The sequence below is a fragment of the Pseudophryne corroboree genome, chromosome 4 (genome assembly GCF_028390025.1).
Source record: "Pseudophryne corroboree isolate aPseCor3 chromosome 4, aPseCor3.hap2, whole genome shotgun sequence".
Taxonomy (NCBI): Eukaryota; Metazoa; Chordata; class Amphibia; order Anura; family Myobatrachidae; genus Pseudophryne; species Pseudophryne corroboree.
The window spans coordinates 325,891,461-325,908,347 of NC_086447.1; the positions used below are offsets into that span (position 1 = coordinate 325,891,461).

Genomic DNA, 16,887 nt, shown 5'->3' on the forward strand with positions numbered 1-16,887 from the left:
TGTGTCTGAAATGTGTAAAACATCCCTTTCAGCCTCAATCATCAACCACACCCCCTTGGCAAGTGATGCCGTGCCCCGCAACACCTCCCCATCACAGTCTGCAGCGTCAGAGTCGGTGTCCGTGTCATCCTGCATAATTGCAAGCGCACGTTCATGAGAATGTACCGCCGGGGATCCCGAGGAGGCAGAATCAGACCATACCACCAGAGGACTGGAGGACCTGAGTGGCGTGCTCAGTCCTAGAAATCTGGGAAATAGTCCCCCTCAGAGAGACTAACCATTCTGGCTCTCTAGCTGGGATCTGCGCTAAAACTGTGCAATCCTGATTACATGGTATGGAGTCCGCCTGGGAGGACAAATCCTCTGCAGCATATGACACATTGTCCCTAGACGACATGTTACCCTACATACACACACACACACACACACACACACACACACACGGTATTATGCAGGCAGAGTTTCAGATTGGAGCCAACCCACACAGCGCTTTGTAGGCAAAGGGAGTCCCTTTCCCAGCGCTGACTGTGCCCCTTAATAGGTATTATGCAGCCTGCCCTCCCCTTCTACAGGCCCCTGGTACCGTACAGATTGCTGGAGAAAGCTCTGGATGGACCTGGATCCAGTGGATAGCGACTACAGGCAGAGAAAATGGCACTGAACACTGCTGGGTCCGCTCTGAGAAGCTCCGCCCCCTTCAATGGCGCCGGCTTCCTGCTCTCAAGAAGATTATACTGGCCTGGAGGATTTGGCTGACCTGGATCCGCAGACCCTGACATGCAGGAAACGGCCAGTGCAGGGAGCGGTGCTGGCCCAGGGCACTCCCCCCCAGCGCCGCACAAGGTACCGCTGAGCCTTCCAGGAGCGTGCTAGCCGCCCACTACACACTGTCCCCCCGCTTGCAAGGGGGGACAGTGACTCACTCGCCATCTTCAGCTCCTGAGGGGGTGGCGGCCGGCTGCCGGGGCGAGCGTTCCCCCTGCGGCAGGGCGCGATTAGACCCCTCTGGAGCTAGTGCCCAGTCAGTGGGAGCAGTGGATCAAGACCCCGTGGAGCGGACACTGCTCTCCCCCCATTCAGTCCCACGCTGCAGGGAGGCTGTCTCCAACAGCCTCCCTGTAAAATAAATAAAAAAATATGAAAAAGAAGAAATAAACTCTATTACTAAGAGAACTCTGTAGAGTTCCCCTAGCTGTGACTGGCTCCTCCGGGCACATTTTCTAAACTGAGTCTGGTAGGAGGGGCATAGAGGGAGGAGCCAGCCCACACTATTAAACTCTTAAAGTGCCAATGGCTCCTGGTGTACCCGTCTATACCCCATGGTACTAATATGAACCCCAGCATCCTCTAGGACGTTAGAGAAACTAATTTAGTAACCTTCTGACGCTTGAACTTATCAGGTTTCTTAGAAGCATCTGGAGGTTCTGCGTCATCATCAATTTGAAGAATCAGTCTGATACCCTCCAAGAGGTCAGGAACATCCACTTGTGTCATAGATTCCCCATCAGAAGCATCTTCATCAGATGAAGTATCTGAAACATGTGTGGATTGTGAGGAAGTAATAGCCCGCTTAGATGTCACCTTGGTCTTAGGCGGGTGAGGGTTAGGATTTTGCTTAGCCAAAGACTGATTTAACTGCTATAACTTAGAGGACAGATTATCTGCCCATGGCGGATTAACTGCAGGGACAATATGTGGCTGTAATGGCACAGGAGGTCCCATAGGGAGCGCAAGTCTAGTTACCAGCGTAGGCAGTAAATTAGAAAATGTAGCCCACGGCGGGTCATGATTCGCCCCAGTTGCTGTAGACTGACTGAGGGGTATAAAACCCCCAGTACCTGTACCCTCAGCTGCAATATTCTCCTCAGAGACATCCATGGCAGTAGCACTGCATGTTGCAGGATCAGCCATAGAATTATCACCCTGTTCAGCTGACATTATATGAAAGCGTAACTGTAGGGCAAAATAGTACAAAATAAGCAGACAAAGTACCTGGCAGAAATCCCCCTGTATAGTGTGACTGCAAGCAGAGCACACACGGAGGATTTAAGAAGTATATGGTGACTGTAATACAAAGAGAAAAATACCACAAGAGTATATCCTGTGAAACACTATACTATATGAGAACCCTGATGCACTTAGCACCCTTCAGGGTACAGAATATAGGGATAGCAGTACAGTATATGTGAGATACACGGAATGGAAATCACACAGCAGCTACTGGCACACACACAGTCACATGTACAATGCAGAAATTATCACAAACAATAAAACTGCACTGGACTAGCAATACTAAGTAACTACACTACAAAGTAATGCTATATATGTATATAGATATAACAATGCACAGTAAAAACTGGATGTATATCCAGGGTACTTGTACTAAATAGCCCTGAATGTATGCACTTGTTCTTAACGAACACTTTCTAAAAGACATGTAGAATACTTACGTGTCCTGTAAATGCTTAGCGCTGATGATACAAGAGGCTTTACAGAGGAGACATTACCCAGCAGTCCCAAAGTTAGCTCAGCATTTGTGTAATGGCGCCCAAACGCTGACAGGGAGTGAGGGAGAAGAGAGATGCAGCTCCAGGGCGGGAACATTAGCATTAAATGGCGCCAGGGGCTACAGGTCAGAGCCTTATCCTCTTGCTGGACTTCACCACTGGGTACTGCGGGCCTTAGTAAAATGGATTATGAGGTAATCCGACCTGTGCCCTTGCGGTCTAGTAGGGTCCCTGTACGGCCACAGTTTCCACGCCAGCGCGCGTGGTCCATCTCCTAAAGACCGCACTGGATCACAATTTGCAGCAGGTCCTGCCTGGGGGACCCTCTTACCTCATCCCTTGATGCGGCCACGCGATCCCGGAGAGCAGCGGCAAGTGTGTGTGCCCTAGTGGAAACCAGAGCCCTCCACTGTAAGTACCCGGCAACCAAGGCTCGGGAGTATATAGTGTCACCGGGGGAGGTGAGGGAGCCGCAGCATTACCTGTCAGAATGGTATATAGCACTTGTAAGTGCCTATGCTGCGGCCCTTGAATTCTTCTGTCAAGCTCTTTTCAGGGCTGCCCAGCGCAGCCCTCCCTGTTAGCTGATTGCACTGCAGGCACCAACTTACAAACTGAGCTCCAGTGCCTGGAGGCGGGGATATAGATGAGGTGCTAAGCATCCTGGGAACAGTCAAAGCTTTTAGCCTGTTGGTGCCTCGGATCAAGATCCAACTCTACACCCCGATGTTATCCCTGTGGAATCCCAGTGTACCCCGCTGCTTTTAGAAATTATTTTTTAACCTTAACTGTCCATAGTATTGTAGAAACCCATAAAAGAATAGCAAGACTGTTGTACATGAACGGATTCTAAGTGAGCTTTTAATTATATTTTCAATCTAATTATATTTACAGTTTTATTTTATTTAAAAAGACAAGTCAATTAAACAAAAAACATATTGATGTAGAAATTATCAAATAATAGCAGATACTTAAGTGGTGGTGGTGGGGGTATTGCAAGTATTGGGTACCTATTACATCTCAATTCTCCATACAGACAGGTTGTGCTTAAAACTTTGTGTGCTAGAGGCTACTTAAACTGTATACTCATACAACGTCAGAAAAACAGGACTTTGTAACTAGACAGTATTCTGGATCCCTCAACTTGAATATATTCAGAAACTCAATTTCATAACTTACAGAAACATGTGTCCCTCACCCAGATTCCCAGGAGACACTCCTCACCCTGGTGCCTCTTGTTTATTTTCCAGTACTAAAAGACTGGAGAAATTTGGATGTGTTAGAAGCACAAGGGCAGGCAATTGATGGTGGTAAGTTGGAAAACGATTGTGGCTTTTTCCATCAGTTGTCGCATATCTTGGCTCGGTAGCATTCATATCAAAATTCTCAAGGGTGTTACAGTATGTCAGGAAAATTCAACCTCCATGAGTTGTCGAGGCTGTATGCAACTCCAAACAGATCTATATCACGGACAGAGATCATTAATCTGCTGGTTGGGATGGAAGGAGGTGTTTTTTTTTTTTTAAATGAATCTTGAATTCATTTAAAGGGTTTTAGCAATATTAGGGGTACTGGATGCAAAGGGCTGGATATAGCTTTGTTACAAAATATGTAATTAGTGTATTGCTGTGTAAAGCATCTCTTTGGGATAGAAGAACTTGGTGAGAACAGCAAATTATATTTTAGTCACTTAGCCAAATATTTAGACAGTACCTTCAAAAACTTATGATGACAAGCAATTTCTACTAATATCACTTGAGTAAAGTCAAATGATTTTGGGCTTAAGTGGGTTTACATTAAACTCACTTATCCAAAATTAAGAACGGAATGCACTGGCTAAACATTCTGTACACAGTAGGAAATTACACTTTAGAAAATAAAAATTAAATAAACAGCTTTTCATTTTGTTCAACATACATTGCGCAGTAGCCTATTAGGTGTGTTGAGTTACCGCACAGTAATAACTAGCTTTTTAGCCAGATAACGCTATCGAGCTATCCAATTGCAGCCTGTTTTAATCGTGCAGTAACTCACCTGTTATCGGCCGATAACACATGGGATACGTGATAACATTGCGGACCCATGTGTTCGCGTCCGATAACGGGTCTCCTGGGGCTGGTTATCGGGGAATCTGGTTCACGTGCCAGAATCCCTGATAAGTGCCAGCTTACAGGGCTAATAGGATAGCCCCGTGTGAATCCTTTAGCTGCGGTAACTCACTGCAGCTAATAGGATACGGCCAGTTGTCTTGCTGAATCAAGCAATGGCTTTGTCACAGATGTACTTTTCTTTTTAATTTCAAGAAAGCAGTTCTCTTATTTTTTTTTCATTATGCTTCAAATGCACTGCTGCGTGCATGACTTGTCTTCACATACCTCAAACCAGGAGGATAGAAATAACCAGCTACCGCCTTCTACAGGCAGCGCAGACACAAATGCTCAATTTACAGTAACTCAATTTTGTCCGTTAAATGTGCTTAGCCACTATATAAAAACAAGGCGATTGCAATTAAGCACTGTAATTTCTAGATTCCATACAATTGCCATACTGAAAAAACAGCACGTACAGTAAGACTTAAAAAACAAACTATAATTCTGATATAGGATGAAACTTTACAACGTATTTTGTATTTGCTTTTCCCCAAAGGCTGTGTCAGCTGTCACACAGGAACAGAGAAAAACCTGCAATTACAGGGCTACAGCAAAATTCTAAAAAGTAACTCCTCGTATAAATGTAATCTTTGTAAATAAATACTTTTGCACTGAAACATCAAAATGCTGCATCACAATTGCAGGTCTATGCAGGATTTTTAGGGACTTCCCTTTTCACTTTTTCTAAAAAGTACATCAATGCAGGGGGTGGGGTACAATTTCTCAATGTAATACAAGCATGAATTGGAGGATTATAGTGTATTCAAAATACTCTAAAAAAATAATAATAAAATTATATATATATATATATATATATATATATATATATATATATATATATATATATATATATATATATATATACACAGGTTGAGTATCCCATATCCAAATATTCCGAAATACGGAATATTCAGAAATACGGACTTCTTTGAGTGAGACTGAGATACTGAAACCTTTGTTTTTTGATGGCTCAATGTACACTAACTTTGTTTAATACACAAAGTTATTAAAAATATTGTATTAAATGACCTTCAGGCTGTGTGTATAAGGTGTATATGAAACATAAATGAATTGTGTGAATGTAGACACACTTTGTTTAATGCACAAAGTTATAAAAAATATTGGCTAAAATTACCTTCAGGCTGTGTGTATAAGGTGTATATGTAACATAAATGCATTCTGTGCTTAGATTTAGGTCCCATCACCATGATATCTCATTATGGTATGCAATTATTCCAAAATACGGAAAAATCCCATATCCAAAATACCTCTGGTCCCAAGCATTTTGGATAAGGGAGACTCAACCTGTATATATATATATAAAGCATTGTGCTCAGGCAGTTTGGGGGAAACAATGGTTATAAAATAAAACAGAATAGCAGCTTTATGCAAAAATATAATTAATGACAAAGAAAACAAACGCCAATCTATAACCAAAAGAAGCCAGGCACTTTGCTCCCAATTTGAATAAATATTGGGATCTTTAAAGTCTTCAAAATGCTTTTTTTCTCAAGGTGTGAAACAAGCAACCATGGCAAAACCAATGACCACTTTAGAAAACTTTTTTTTATTTTATTAATTAATAAAGGCAAGAAATCCCCTATCTGCAGGAGAAAAATTTATATGATTGGTAATTCAGGTGGAGATTTTTCGGTCACTTACTCAGGCCTTTTGATCCCATGTCGTCAGGGATCTCCTGTTGTCCCAGAGAGCAAACAAAAACAATCACAGAGAAAATATTTGTCAGTAACATACATAAAAAGGCGCTACAGGAAAAAGGCATCTCCAAGCACAGGAATAGTTCAGAAGCGGTCTCAGAAAGGTTTGAAATCGTGGAAGCTTCGCCATCTACACTTAAACCGCAGCCATTTTTGATAACTTTCCAATTTGATATTTCCATGTTTAGAATAGATACAGGAAACATTGGTTACAAATTTGACTGAAAATCATTACCTTGCATAATACAGTGCATGCTTTATGGAATGAGCTAGCAACCACTTGATCCTCTACACCATTAAGCTTCTGCAACCACACTCTGCATTCCCAGCATGCACTGAAAAACTCAGGTAATTTTGAACAATTGTATAAAGCAGCATATTCTTATGTTTAAATTGAAAAACCAGCTACTGCTCTTGAAAATGCCTCATTTGTAACACCCTACTGCAAAACTAGCAAACCTTTCTAGAGCTTGCCCCATTATATTCCACATACTTACGATCAATATCACTGGTTTCCATCTCACTCTGGTCCTTGTTCTTGTAGAATGGAAATTTTCGGGAAAAGAGGTTCTTTTTACGCTTGTCATTGAATGACTGCTGAAGAAGAAAAGGAGGGGGCAAAACAAAGGATGTCTAATGTCCGTGTGTACAAATGCCCCGCACTAGCAGATCAGTAGATGTTGACCAGTATTTCCAAAACAGGCAGCTTAAATTTCAAGGGTATGCCATATCAAATATTGCAATGAATAATCTGTAATGCGGTTTTCCCAGGGTTGTGTGCACGTTAATAAAAAAAAACAAAAAACACTTAGGCAACAGTAATGAATGTCACATGGAAAATATTCAAATTGCTTCCCTATTTTAAACTTAATTAAAAAAACAAAACAAAAAAAAACTACATAGTTGCTTTGAAAAACATATTCACAGGGGGAGATTCAAATGTTTGAAAAGTCGGTTGGGTGTCTGTTTTTTCTTGTCTATTAGATAGGGAAAAAGCAGACTCCCAACTGACTTTTCAAACATTTGAATCTCTCCCATTGTGTTTTTCAATGGCATACTCACTAACTGGTGTAGGAGTAATATTGATTAAAATGCTTTTGCTGTGTTAATGCTTCAATATATTCTAAATACTGTATATATGAACCTTTACGTATATTGTAAGGTCATCGTTGCTTGTATGTGTGCTTGAGTCAGAACCATGGACAGTAATACTGTATATGATAAAATAAGATTTTACTTACCGATAAATCTATTTCTCGTAGTCCGTAGTGGATGCTGGGGACTCCGTAAGGACCATGGGGAATAGACGGGCTCAGCAGGAGACAGGGCACTCTAAGAAAGAATTAGGACTACTGGTGTGCACTGCCTCCTCCCTCTATGCCCCTCCTCCAGACCTCAGTTAAGGAAACTGTGCCCGGAAGAGCTGACATTACAAGGAAAGGATTTTGGAATCCAGGGTAAGACTCATACCAGCCACACCAATCACACCGTATAACTTGTGATAACATACCCAGTCAACAGTATGAACAACAACAGAGCATCAGACAAACCTGATGCAACCATAACATAACCCTTATTTAAGCAATAACTATATACAAGTATTGCAGAAGAAGTCCGCACTTGGGACGGGCGCCCAGCATCCACTACGGACTACGAGAAATAGATTTATCGGAAAGTAAAATCTTAATTTCTCTAACGTCCTAGTGGATGCTGGGGACTCCGTAAGGACCATGGGGATTATACCAAAGCTCCCAAACGGGCGGGACAGTGCGGATGACTCTGCAGCACTGAATGAGCACACAAGGTCCTCCTCAGCCAGGGTATCAAACTTGTAGAACTTTGCAAAGGTGTTTGAACCTGACCAAGTAGCCGCTCGGCAAAGCTGTAATGCCGAGACCCGTTGGGTAGCCGCCCAAGAAGAGCCCACCTTCCTTGTGGAGTGGGCCTTTACTGATTTTGGAAGCGGCAATCCAGCCGCAGAATGAGCCTGCTGGATCGAGTTACAGATCCAGCGAGCAATAGTTTGCTTTGAAGCAGGAGCACCCAGCTTGTTGGATGCATACAGGATAAACAGCGACTCCGTTTTCCTGACTCTAGCCGTTCTGGCTACATAAACCTTCAAAGCCCTGACTACATCAAGTAACTCGGAATCCTCCAAGTCACGAGTAGCCACAGGCACCACAATAGGTTGGTTCATATGAAAGATGACACCACATTTGGCAGAAATTGCGGACAAGTCCGCATTTCTGCCCTGTCCATATGGAAACCAAATAGGGGCTTTTATGTGACAAAGCCACCAATTTTGACACACGCCTAGCCGAAGCCAAGGCTAATATCATGACCACCTTCCACGTGAGATATTTTAACTCCACGGTTTTAAGCGGCTCAAACCAGTGTGATTTCAGGAAACTCAACACCACGTAAAGATCCCAAGGTGCCACTGGAGGCACAAACGGGGGCTGAATATGCAGCACTCCCTTTACAGACGTCTGAACTTCAGGTAGAGAAGCTAGTTCTTTTTGAAAGAAAATGGATAGGGACGAAATCTGGACCTTAATGGACCCCAATTTTAGGCCCAAAGTCACTCCCGACTGTAGGAAGTGAAGGAAACAGCCCAACTGGAATTTCTCTGTAGAGGCATTCCTGGCCTCACACCAAGCAACATATTTTCGCCGTACACGGTGATAATGTTTAGCCGTCACGTCCTTCCTAGCCTTTATCAGCGTAGGAATAACCTCATCCGGAATCCCTTTTTTCTACTAGGATCCGGCGTTCAACCGCCATGCCGTCAAACGCAGCTGCGGTAAGTCTTGGAACAGACAAGGTCCCTGCTGCACCAGATCCTGCCCTAGAGGCAGAGGCCATGGGTCCTCTGTGAGTATTTCTTGCAGCTCTGGATACCAAGTCCTTCTTGGCCAATCCGGAACAAGGAGTATTGTTCTCACTCCTCTTTTCCTTATGATTCTCAGCACCTTGGGTATGAGAGGAAGAGGAGGAAACACATAAACCGACTGGAACATCCACGGTGTCACCAGTGCGTCTACAGCTATCGGCCTGAGGGTCTCTTGACCTGGCGCAATACCTCTGTAGCTTTTTGTTGAGGCGGGATGCCATCATGCCCACCTGTGGCAGTTCCCACCGACCTACAATCTGCGCAAAGACTTCTTGATGAAGTCCCCACTCTCCCGGGTGGAGGTCGTGCCTGCTGAGGAAGTCTGCTTCCCAGTTGTCCACTCCCGGAATGAACACTGCTGACAGTGCTCGTACGTGATTCTCCGCCCATCGAAGAATTCTGGTGGCTTCCGCCATCGCCACCCTGCTCCTTGTGCCGCCTTGGCGGTTTACATGAGCCACTGCGGTAATGCTGTCTGATTGAATCAGCACCGATTGGTTGCGAAGCAGGGTCTCCGCTTGACTTAGGGCGTTGGATATGGCCCTTAGTTCCAGGATATTGATGTGAAGGCAAGTCTCCTAACTTGACCACAGCCCTTGGAAACTTCTTCCCTGAGTGACTGCCCCCCACCCTCGAAGGCTTGCATCCGTGGTCACCAGGACCCAGTCCTGAATGCCGAACCTGCGGCCCTCGAAAAGGTGAGTACTCTGCAGCCACCACAGAAGTGACACCCTGGCCCTGGGGAATAGGGTGATCAGCCGATGCATCTGTAGATGCGATCCGGACCACTTGTCCAACAGATCCCATTGAAAAGGTCCTCGCATGGAACCTGCCGCAGGGAATGGCCTCGTATGACGCCACCATCTTTCCCAGGACTCTCGTGCAGTGATGCACCGACACCTGTCTTGGTTTTAAGAGGTCTCTGACCAGTGTCATGGTTTCCTGAGCCTTCTCCATCGGGAGAAGAACATTCTTCTGGTCTGTGTCCAGAATCATGCCCAGGAAGGGCAGACTCGTCGTAGGAAACAACTGCGACTTTGGAATATTCAGAATCCAGCCGTGCTGTTGTAACACTTCCCGAGAGCGTGCTACACTAATCAGCAACTGCTCTCTGGACCTCACCTTTATGAGGAGATCGTCCAAGTATGGGATAATTGTGACTCCTTGCATTTGCAGGAGCACCATCATTACTGCCATTACCTTGGTAAATATTCACGGTGCCGTGGACAGACCAAACGGCAACGTCTGGAATTGGTAATGACAATCCTGTACCACAAATCGGAGGTACTCCTGATGAGGTGGATAAACGGGGACATGAAGGTAAGCATCCTTTATGTCCAGAGACACCATCAAATTCCCCTCCCTTGCGATGACCGCTCTGAGCGATTCCATCTTGAACTTGAACTTTTCAAGTATATGTTCAGGAATTTTAAATTCAATATGGGTCTGACCGAACCATCTGGTTTCGGGATTACCACATGGTCGAATAATAACCCCCTCCTTGTTGCAGGAGGGGAACCTTGACCACCACCTGTTGAAGATACAATATGTGAATTGCAGTTAACCCTGTTTCCCTCTCATGGGGGGAAGCCGGCAGGGCCTTCAGTGAGGAGGCATCTTTTTTTTTTTTTTTTTTTAAAGTCCAGTTTGTATCCCTGAGACACTATCTATTGCCCAGGGATCTAACAGGGAGTAAACCCCCTTGTGGCTGAACTTACGAAAGCGTGCCCCCACCGGGTCTAGCTCCGCCTGTGGAGCCCCAGCGACATGCGGTGGATTTTCGTAGAGGCCGGGGAGGACTTCTGTTCCTGGGAACTAGCTGTGTTGTGCAGCTGGCTTCCTCTGCCCCCGCCTCTGGCAAGAAAGGACGCACCTCGGACTTTCTTGTTTCTTTGTTCGAAAGGCTGCATTTGATAATAACGTGCTTTCCTAGGCTGTGCAGGAATATAAGGCAAAATATCAGAATTACCAGCTATAGCTGTGGAGACCAGGTCCGAGAACCCTTCTCCACACAATCCTCAGCCTTCCATATGCCACTTAAGTTGGCATCATCTGTCCATTGCATATTCTACAGGACACGTCAAGCAGAAATCGACATAGCTTTGCCTCTAGGACCCAGTATACTCATGTCTCTTTGGGCATGTTTTATGTTATATATCTCTTAAGACAGCATCTTTATATATATATATATATATATATATATATATATATATATAGAGAGAGAGAAAAAGAAAAGGCTGCGGCACTCCGTTTGCAAAAAAATGTATTGATTAAAAGGTCATTACAGCAGTACAAATGGCAGCGACGTTTCGGTACTCGCAGGTACCGTTTTCAAGCTGCGTGCTGCTGAAAGGGAAACAGAATAAACAAGAATAACTTAAATATACTTACTTAAATACCCCCCGCCGCTGAGAGAAGCCGGGTCGCGGCAGCGTCCCGCATGGAGTCCGTCCGTGACGGGCGCTTGCCGATGACGTCATGCCGCACAGCGCCAGGAAATTCCAGGGGAGCGTGAGGCGTTGCCTGGCAACCGGACGCTGAGGACTGAGATCTCTCCCCGGCCTCCCACAGCAGCTAAAGGAGACACAAACTAGTCGTTTAGTGAAAATCATAATGGAATAGTGAAAATCAATGTGAAATAACAAAAGACACATATGTGCAATACAGTGAGGGCGCAAGCAATGTGCTTGAACACACACTGATGCGAGCAACAGGTAACCATGGTGATAATGATAACAAAACGACATGTCCCGGAATAATTTAAGTAGACCTACAGCATAACAAAAAGGGAAGAAACAATCATTACGGAGACTGGATGTTATCATAATATTGTGGGCCTCTCATAGTAAATAAAGAGGGAGGGCAAACTGGTGACCCAATTGTATGCATCACTTATATATAAGCTGCATGCAAACGTGACATATCACATGTACCAAATATACTATTAAGATACCCTTTATAGAAAAGTGTTCCAATTATAACGTTCGTTCAATCCAGCTGGTGATACTGTATTGAGACGGTGTATCCACGACATCTCGCACTTCAACAGCTTTCCACTGCGATCGCCACCACGAAGTGATGGCGGAATGTGATCAATTAGCATATGTTTCAGCGAAGATAACGGATGTCCGAATTGTTGGAAATGTCGGGCAACAGGTTGATCGGAGCTTCCACTGGCAATAGCCTTTCCAATGGAAGATCTGTGAAGTGCCATACGTTCGCGTGCTGTACGAATTGTTTTGCCCACATAATATAAATTGCATGGGCAGATAATGATGTAGATCACATGGGTGGAAAGACATGACAGTGTATGCTTCAGAAATATATTTTTTGAAGTGTGGGGATGTTGAAATGATGGACCAGTTAGCATATGAGAACAGGTGGTGCATCGCGGGCATTTGTAGCAGCCTGGTGGTTTTGTCATGAAGTGAGGCACCGGAGCTGGTTTATCAAAGCCAGTGATGTCCGTATGGACAACCATGTCCCTAATGTTTCGTCCTCTTGTGAAACACGCCATGGGCCTTTTAGACTTAAAACAGGGTAAAGCTTCGTCGGATGCTACAATAGGCCATAGAGCACGACTCGCTCTCTGAACCACTTGACTGGATGTGGAATATTCCATCTTCCAAGGAATTGTTGATTGGGTGTCCTTCACTTTCGGAATGAGCAATTGGGACCGGTCCAATGCTAAAATTTCCATTTTTTGTTTCTTCAAATCAGTGAGATTGTATCCTCTGGCCACAAATTTATCAATAATAGCATCGATGCTGTTGGCTGCTATTGTTTTATCGCTTGCTATCCTGGCCACCCGCATCATTTGTGATTTGGGCAGACCTCTTTTAAGAGGTTTGGGATGGAAACTGGAAGCTGATAACAAAGTGTTCCGGTCAGTAGGTTTGGAAAACACCTCGGTACGTAATTTGTGGTCTACGATGGACACTTGGACATCCAAATAATGGATTGAAACTGTGCTGTAGTTAACCGTGATCCTGATGGTGGATGGTCGGGAATTGATGGTTTCAATAAGGTTCAGCAAGGTTTTTTCATCGCCCAACCATAGCATGAATAGGTCATCGATGTAGCGCATGTATGTTGAAATGTGACAAGCACTCTCTGGAGAAGCAAAGAACATGGATTCTTCCTCAGCAAACATAAATATGTTGGCGTAGCTAGGTGCTACATTACTGCCCATGGCACATCCCAACAATTGCCTGTAGAATGTGCCATTGTAGATGAAATAGTTGCGTGTTAATGTAAGTTCAAGCAACTGCATAAATACATCGATGTCGAGATCAGAAATTTCTTCTTCCAGATAGAACGTTCTCACTGCTGAAAGTCCCTGTGCATGGGGAATCGACGTGTAAAGACTATTGATATCCATTGTGACTAGAAGTGCATTTGCTGGGATATCAGTAATGGCTTCCAATCGGTTGAGAAAGCTTGTGGTATCCTTGATTAGTCTTGCATGTCGGATCACATAAGGTTGTAGAATCTGATCAAGATACATCGCTATAGGCTGGTACAAAGAGTCGCGAGCCGAGATAATTGGGCGCCCTGGGGGAGACGCGGGGTCCTTGTGAATCTTAGGGACAGTGTATATTATCGGACTCACTGGAAATGGTTGTTGTAAGGCCTGTAGGAGAGAATCATCCAGCTGGCCATTGGCTTTAGCCTGCTGTAGAATGCCTGTGAGTGCTACTTGATACTGATAAGTCGGATCGCCATCAAGCTTCTGGTATACGGCCGAATCAGCTAGTTGTCGTTCGATTTCAGCCATATAAGGCCCCAGATCCAGGATCACGATGGCGTAAAAGAGGTCTGCCCAAATCACAAATGATGCGGGTGGCCAGGATAGCAAGCGATAAAACAATAGCAGCCAACAGCATCGATGCTATTATTGATAAATTTGTGGCCAGAGGATACAATCTCACTGATTTGAAGAAACAAAAAATGGAAATTTTAGCATTGGACCGGTCCCAATTGCTCATTCCGAAAGTGAAGGACACCCAATCAACAATTCCTTGGAAGATGGAATATTCCACATCCAGTCAAGTGGTTCAGAGAGCGAGTCGTGCTCTATGGCCTATTGTAGCATCCGACGAAGCTTTACCCTGTTTTAAGTCTAAAAGGCCCATGGCGTGTTTCACAAGAGGACGAAACATTAGGGACATGGTTGTCCATACGGACATCACTGGCTTTGATAAACCAGCTCCGGTGCCTCACTTCATGACAAAACCACCAGGCTGCTACAAATGCCCGCGATGCACCACCTGTTCTCATATGCTAACTGGTCCATCATTTCAACATCCCCACACTTCAAAAAATATATTTCTGAAGCATACACTGTCATGTCTTTCCACCCATGTGATCTACATCATTATCTGCCCATGCAATTTATATTATGTGGGCAAAACAATTCGTACAGCACGCGAACGTATGGCACTTCACAGATCTTCCATTGGAAAGGCTATTGCCAGTGGAAGCTCCGATCAACCTGTTGCCCGACATTTCCAACAATTCGGACATCCGTTATCTTCGCTGAAACATATGCTAATTGATCACATTCCGCCATCACTTCGTGGTGGCGATCGCAGTGGAAAGCTGTTGAAGTGCGAGATGTCGTGGATACACCGTCTCAATACAGTATCACCAGCTGGATTGAACGAACGTTATAATTGGAACACTTTTCTATAAAGGGTATCTTAATAGTATATTTGGTACATGTGATATGTCACGTTTGCATGCAGCTTATATATAAGTGATGCATACAATTGGGTCACCAGTTTGCCCTCCCTCTTTATTTACTATGAGAGGCCCACAATATTATGATAACATCCAGTCTCCGTAATGATTGTTTCTTCCCTTTTTGTTATGCTGTAGGTCTACTTAAATTATTCCTGGACATGTCGTTTTGTTATCATTATCACCATGGTTACCTGTTGCTCGCATCAGTGTGTGTTCAAGCACATTGCTTGCGCCCTCACTGTATTGCACATATGTGTCTTTTGTTATTTCACATTGATTTTCACTATTCCATTATGATTTTCACTAAACGACTAGTTTGTGTCTCCTTTAGCTGCTGTGGGAGGCCGGGGAGAGATCTCAGTCCTCAGCGTCCGGTTGCCAGGCAACGCCTCACGCTCCCCTGGAATTTCCTGGCGCTGTGCGGCATGACGTCATCGGCAAGCGCCCGTCACGGACGGACTCCATGCGGGACGCTGCCGTGACCCGGCTTCTCTCAGCGGCGGGGGGTATTTAAGTAAGTATATTTAAGTTATTCTTGTTTATTCTGTTTCCCTTTCAGCAGCACGCAGCTTGAAAACGGTACCTGCGAGTACCGAAACGTCGCTGCCATTTGTACTGCTGTAATGACCTTTTAATCAATACATTTTTTTGCAAACGGAGTGCCGCAGCCTTTTCTTTTTCTCTGCATCTACATTTGCTGAGGGCACCCTCTATTTATTTCGACACATCAGCATTAGAGTGCGGGTTCATCTTTTGGACTATATATATATATATATATATATATATATATATACATACTAGGGTCTCAATTTCTGCTGATAAGGTACCTGTCCACGCCGCCACAGCGCTATAAACCCATGCCGACACAATCGCCGGTCTGAGTAGTGTATCAAAATGTGCACGCTATCTGCAGGACCCCTGAGAATAGCTAGGGCTACCCTTTGGGCAAACGTGACACCCTAGGGGAAGATTCCCATCACATCCTGGCCCTACTGGGGAAAGGATACTGCCTGAGAATTCTTTGTGGGAAGCTGCAGTCTCTTGTCTGGAGATTCCCGCTCTTTTTCCTCATGAGAGGAGGGAAATTTACCTCAGCTTTCTTCCCCTTAACATGTGTACCCTTGTGTCAGGGACAGATGAGTCATCAGTGATATGCAAATCATCTTTATTACAATAATCATATATTGAATACTTTTCTGCCACTTTGGCTGTAACTTTGCATTATCGTAGTCGACACAGGAGTCAAACTCCGTGTCGATATCAGTGTCTATTATTTTGGATATTGAGCATTGTGAGACTCTGAAGGTCTCTGCGCCATAGAGACAGACATGTGTAGATTTCCTGTCTGTTCTCTAATCTTTTGTGCAATAAATTCACCTTAGCACTTACACATATCCAAACAGGTGTCGGCGTTGTCGACGGAGACACCCTCTCACACACATTAGCTCCATCTCCTCCTTAGGAGAGCCCTTTACCTCAGACATGTCGACACACACGTACCGACACACCACACACACAGGGGATGCTCTATTTGAAGACAGTTCCCCCACAAGGCCCTTTGGAGAGACAGAGAGTATGCCAGCACACACCCCAGCGCTATATTACCCAGGAATCACACAGTAACGTAGTGTTAACCCAGTAGCTGCTGTATACATTGTTTTTACGCCAATTTTATGTGCCCCCCCCTCTCTTTTTCACCCTTTTCTATCGTGCTTCTGCAGGGGAGAGCCTGGGGAGCTTCCTCTCAGCGGAGCTGTGGAGAGAAAATGGCGCTGGTGAGTGCTGAGGAAGAAGCCCCGCACCCTCAGCGGCGGGCTTCTGTCCCGCGATTTTGTGTAAAATAATGGCGGGGGCTCATGCATATATACAGTGCC

The 16,887-nt window shown here is 44.7% G+C and overlaps 1 protein-coding gene across 27 annotated transcripts in view; it reads right to left on the reverse strand.

The window, feature by feature from the left end:
- The window catches only part of DLG1 (discs large MAGUK scaffold protein 1), a 1,011,951-nt gene that overhangs the window by 65,183 nt on the left and 929,881 nt on the right, over nt 1-16,887 (reverse strand). For 11 of the 27 annotated variants that reach the window (XM_063916392.1, XM_063916391.1, XM_063916387.1 and 8 more), the window contains one exon: nt 6,320-6,353. In XM_063916392.1, coding sequence (XP_063772462.1) covers nt 6,320-6,353 — 34 coding nt within the window. Of the gene's footprint in view, nt 1-6,319; nt 6,354-6,872; nt 6,973-16,887 lie in introns of all 27 variants that reach the window. The other 16 variants (XM_063916386.1, XM_063916388.1, XM_063916382.1 and 13 more) reach the window with 2 other exon arrangements.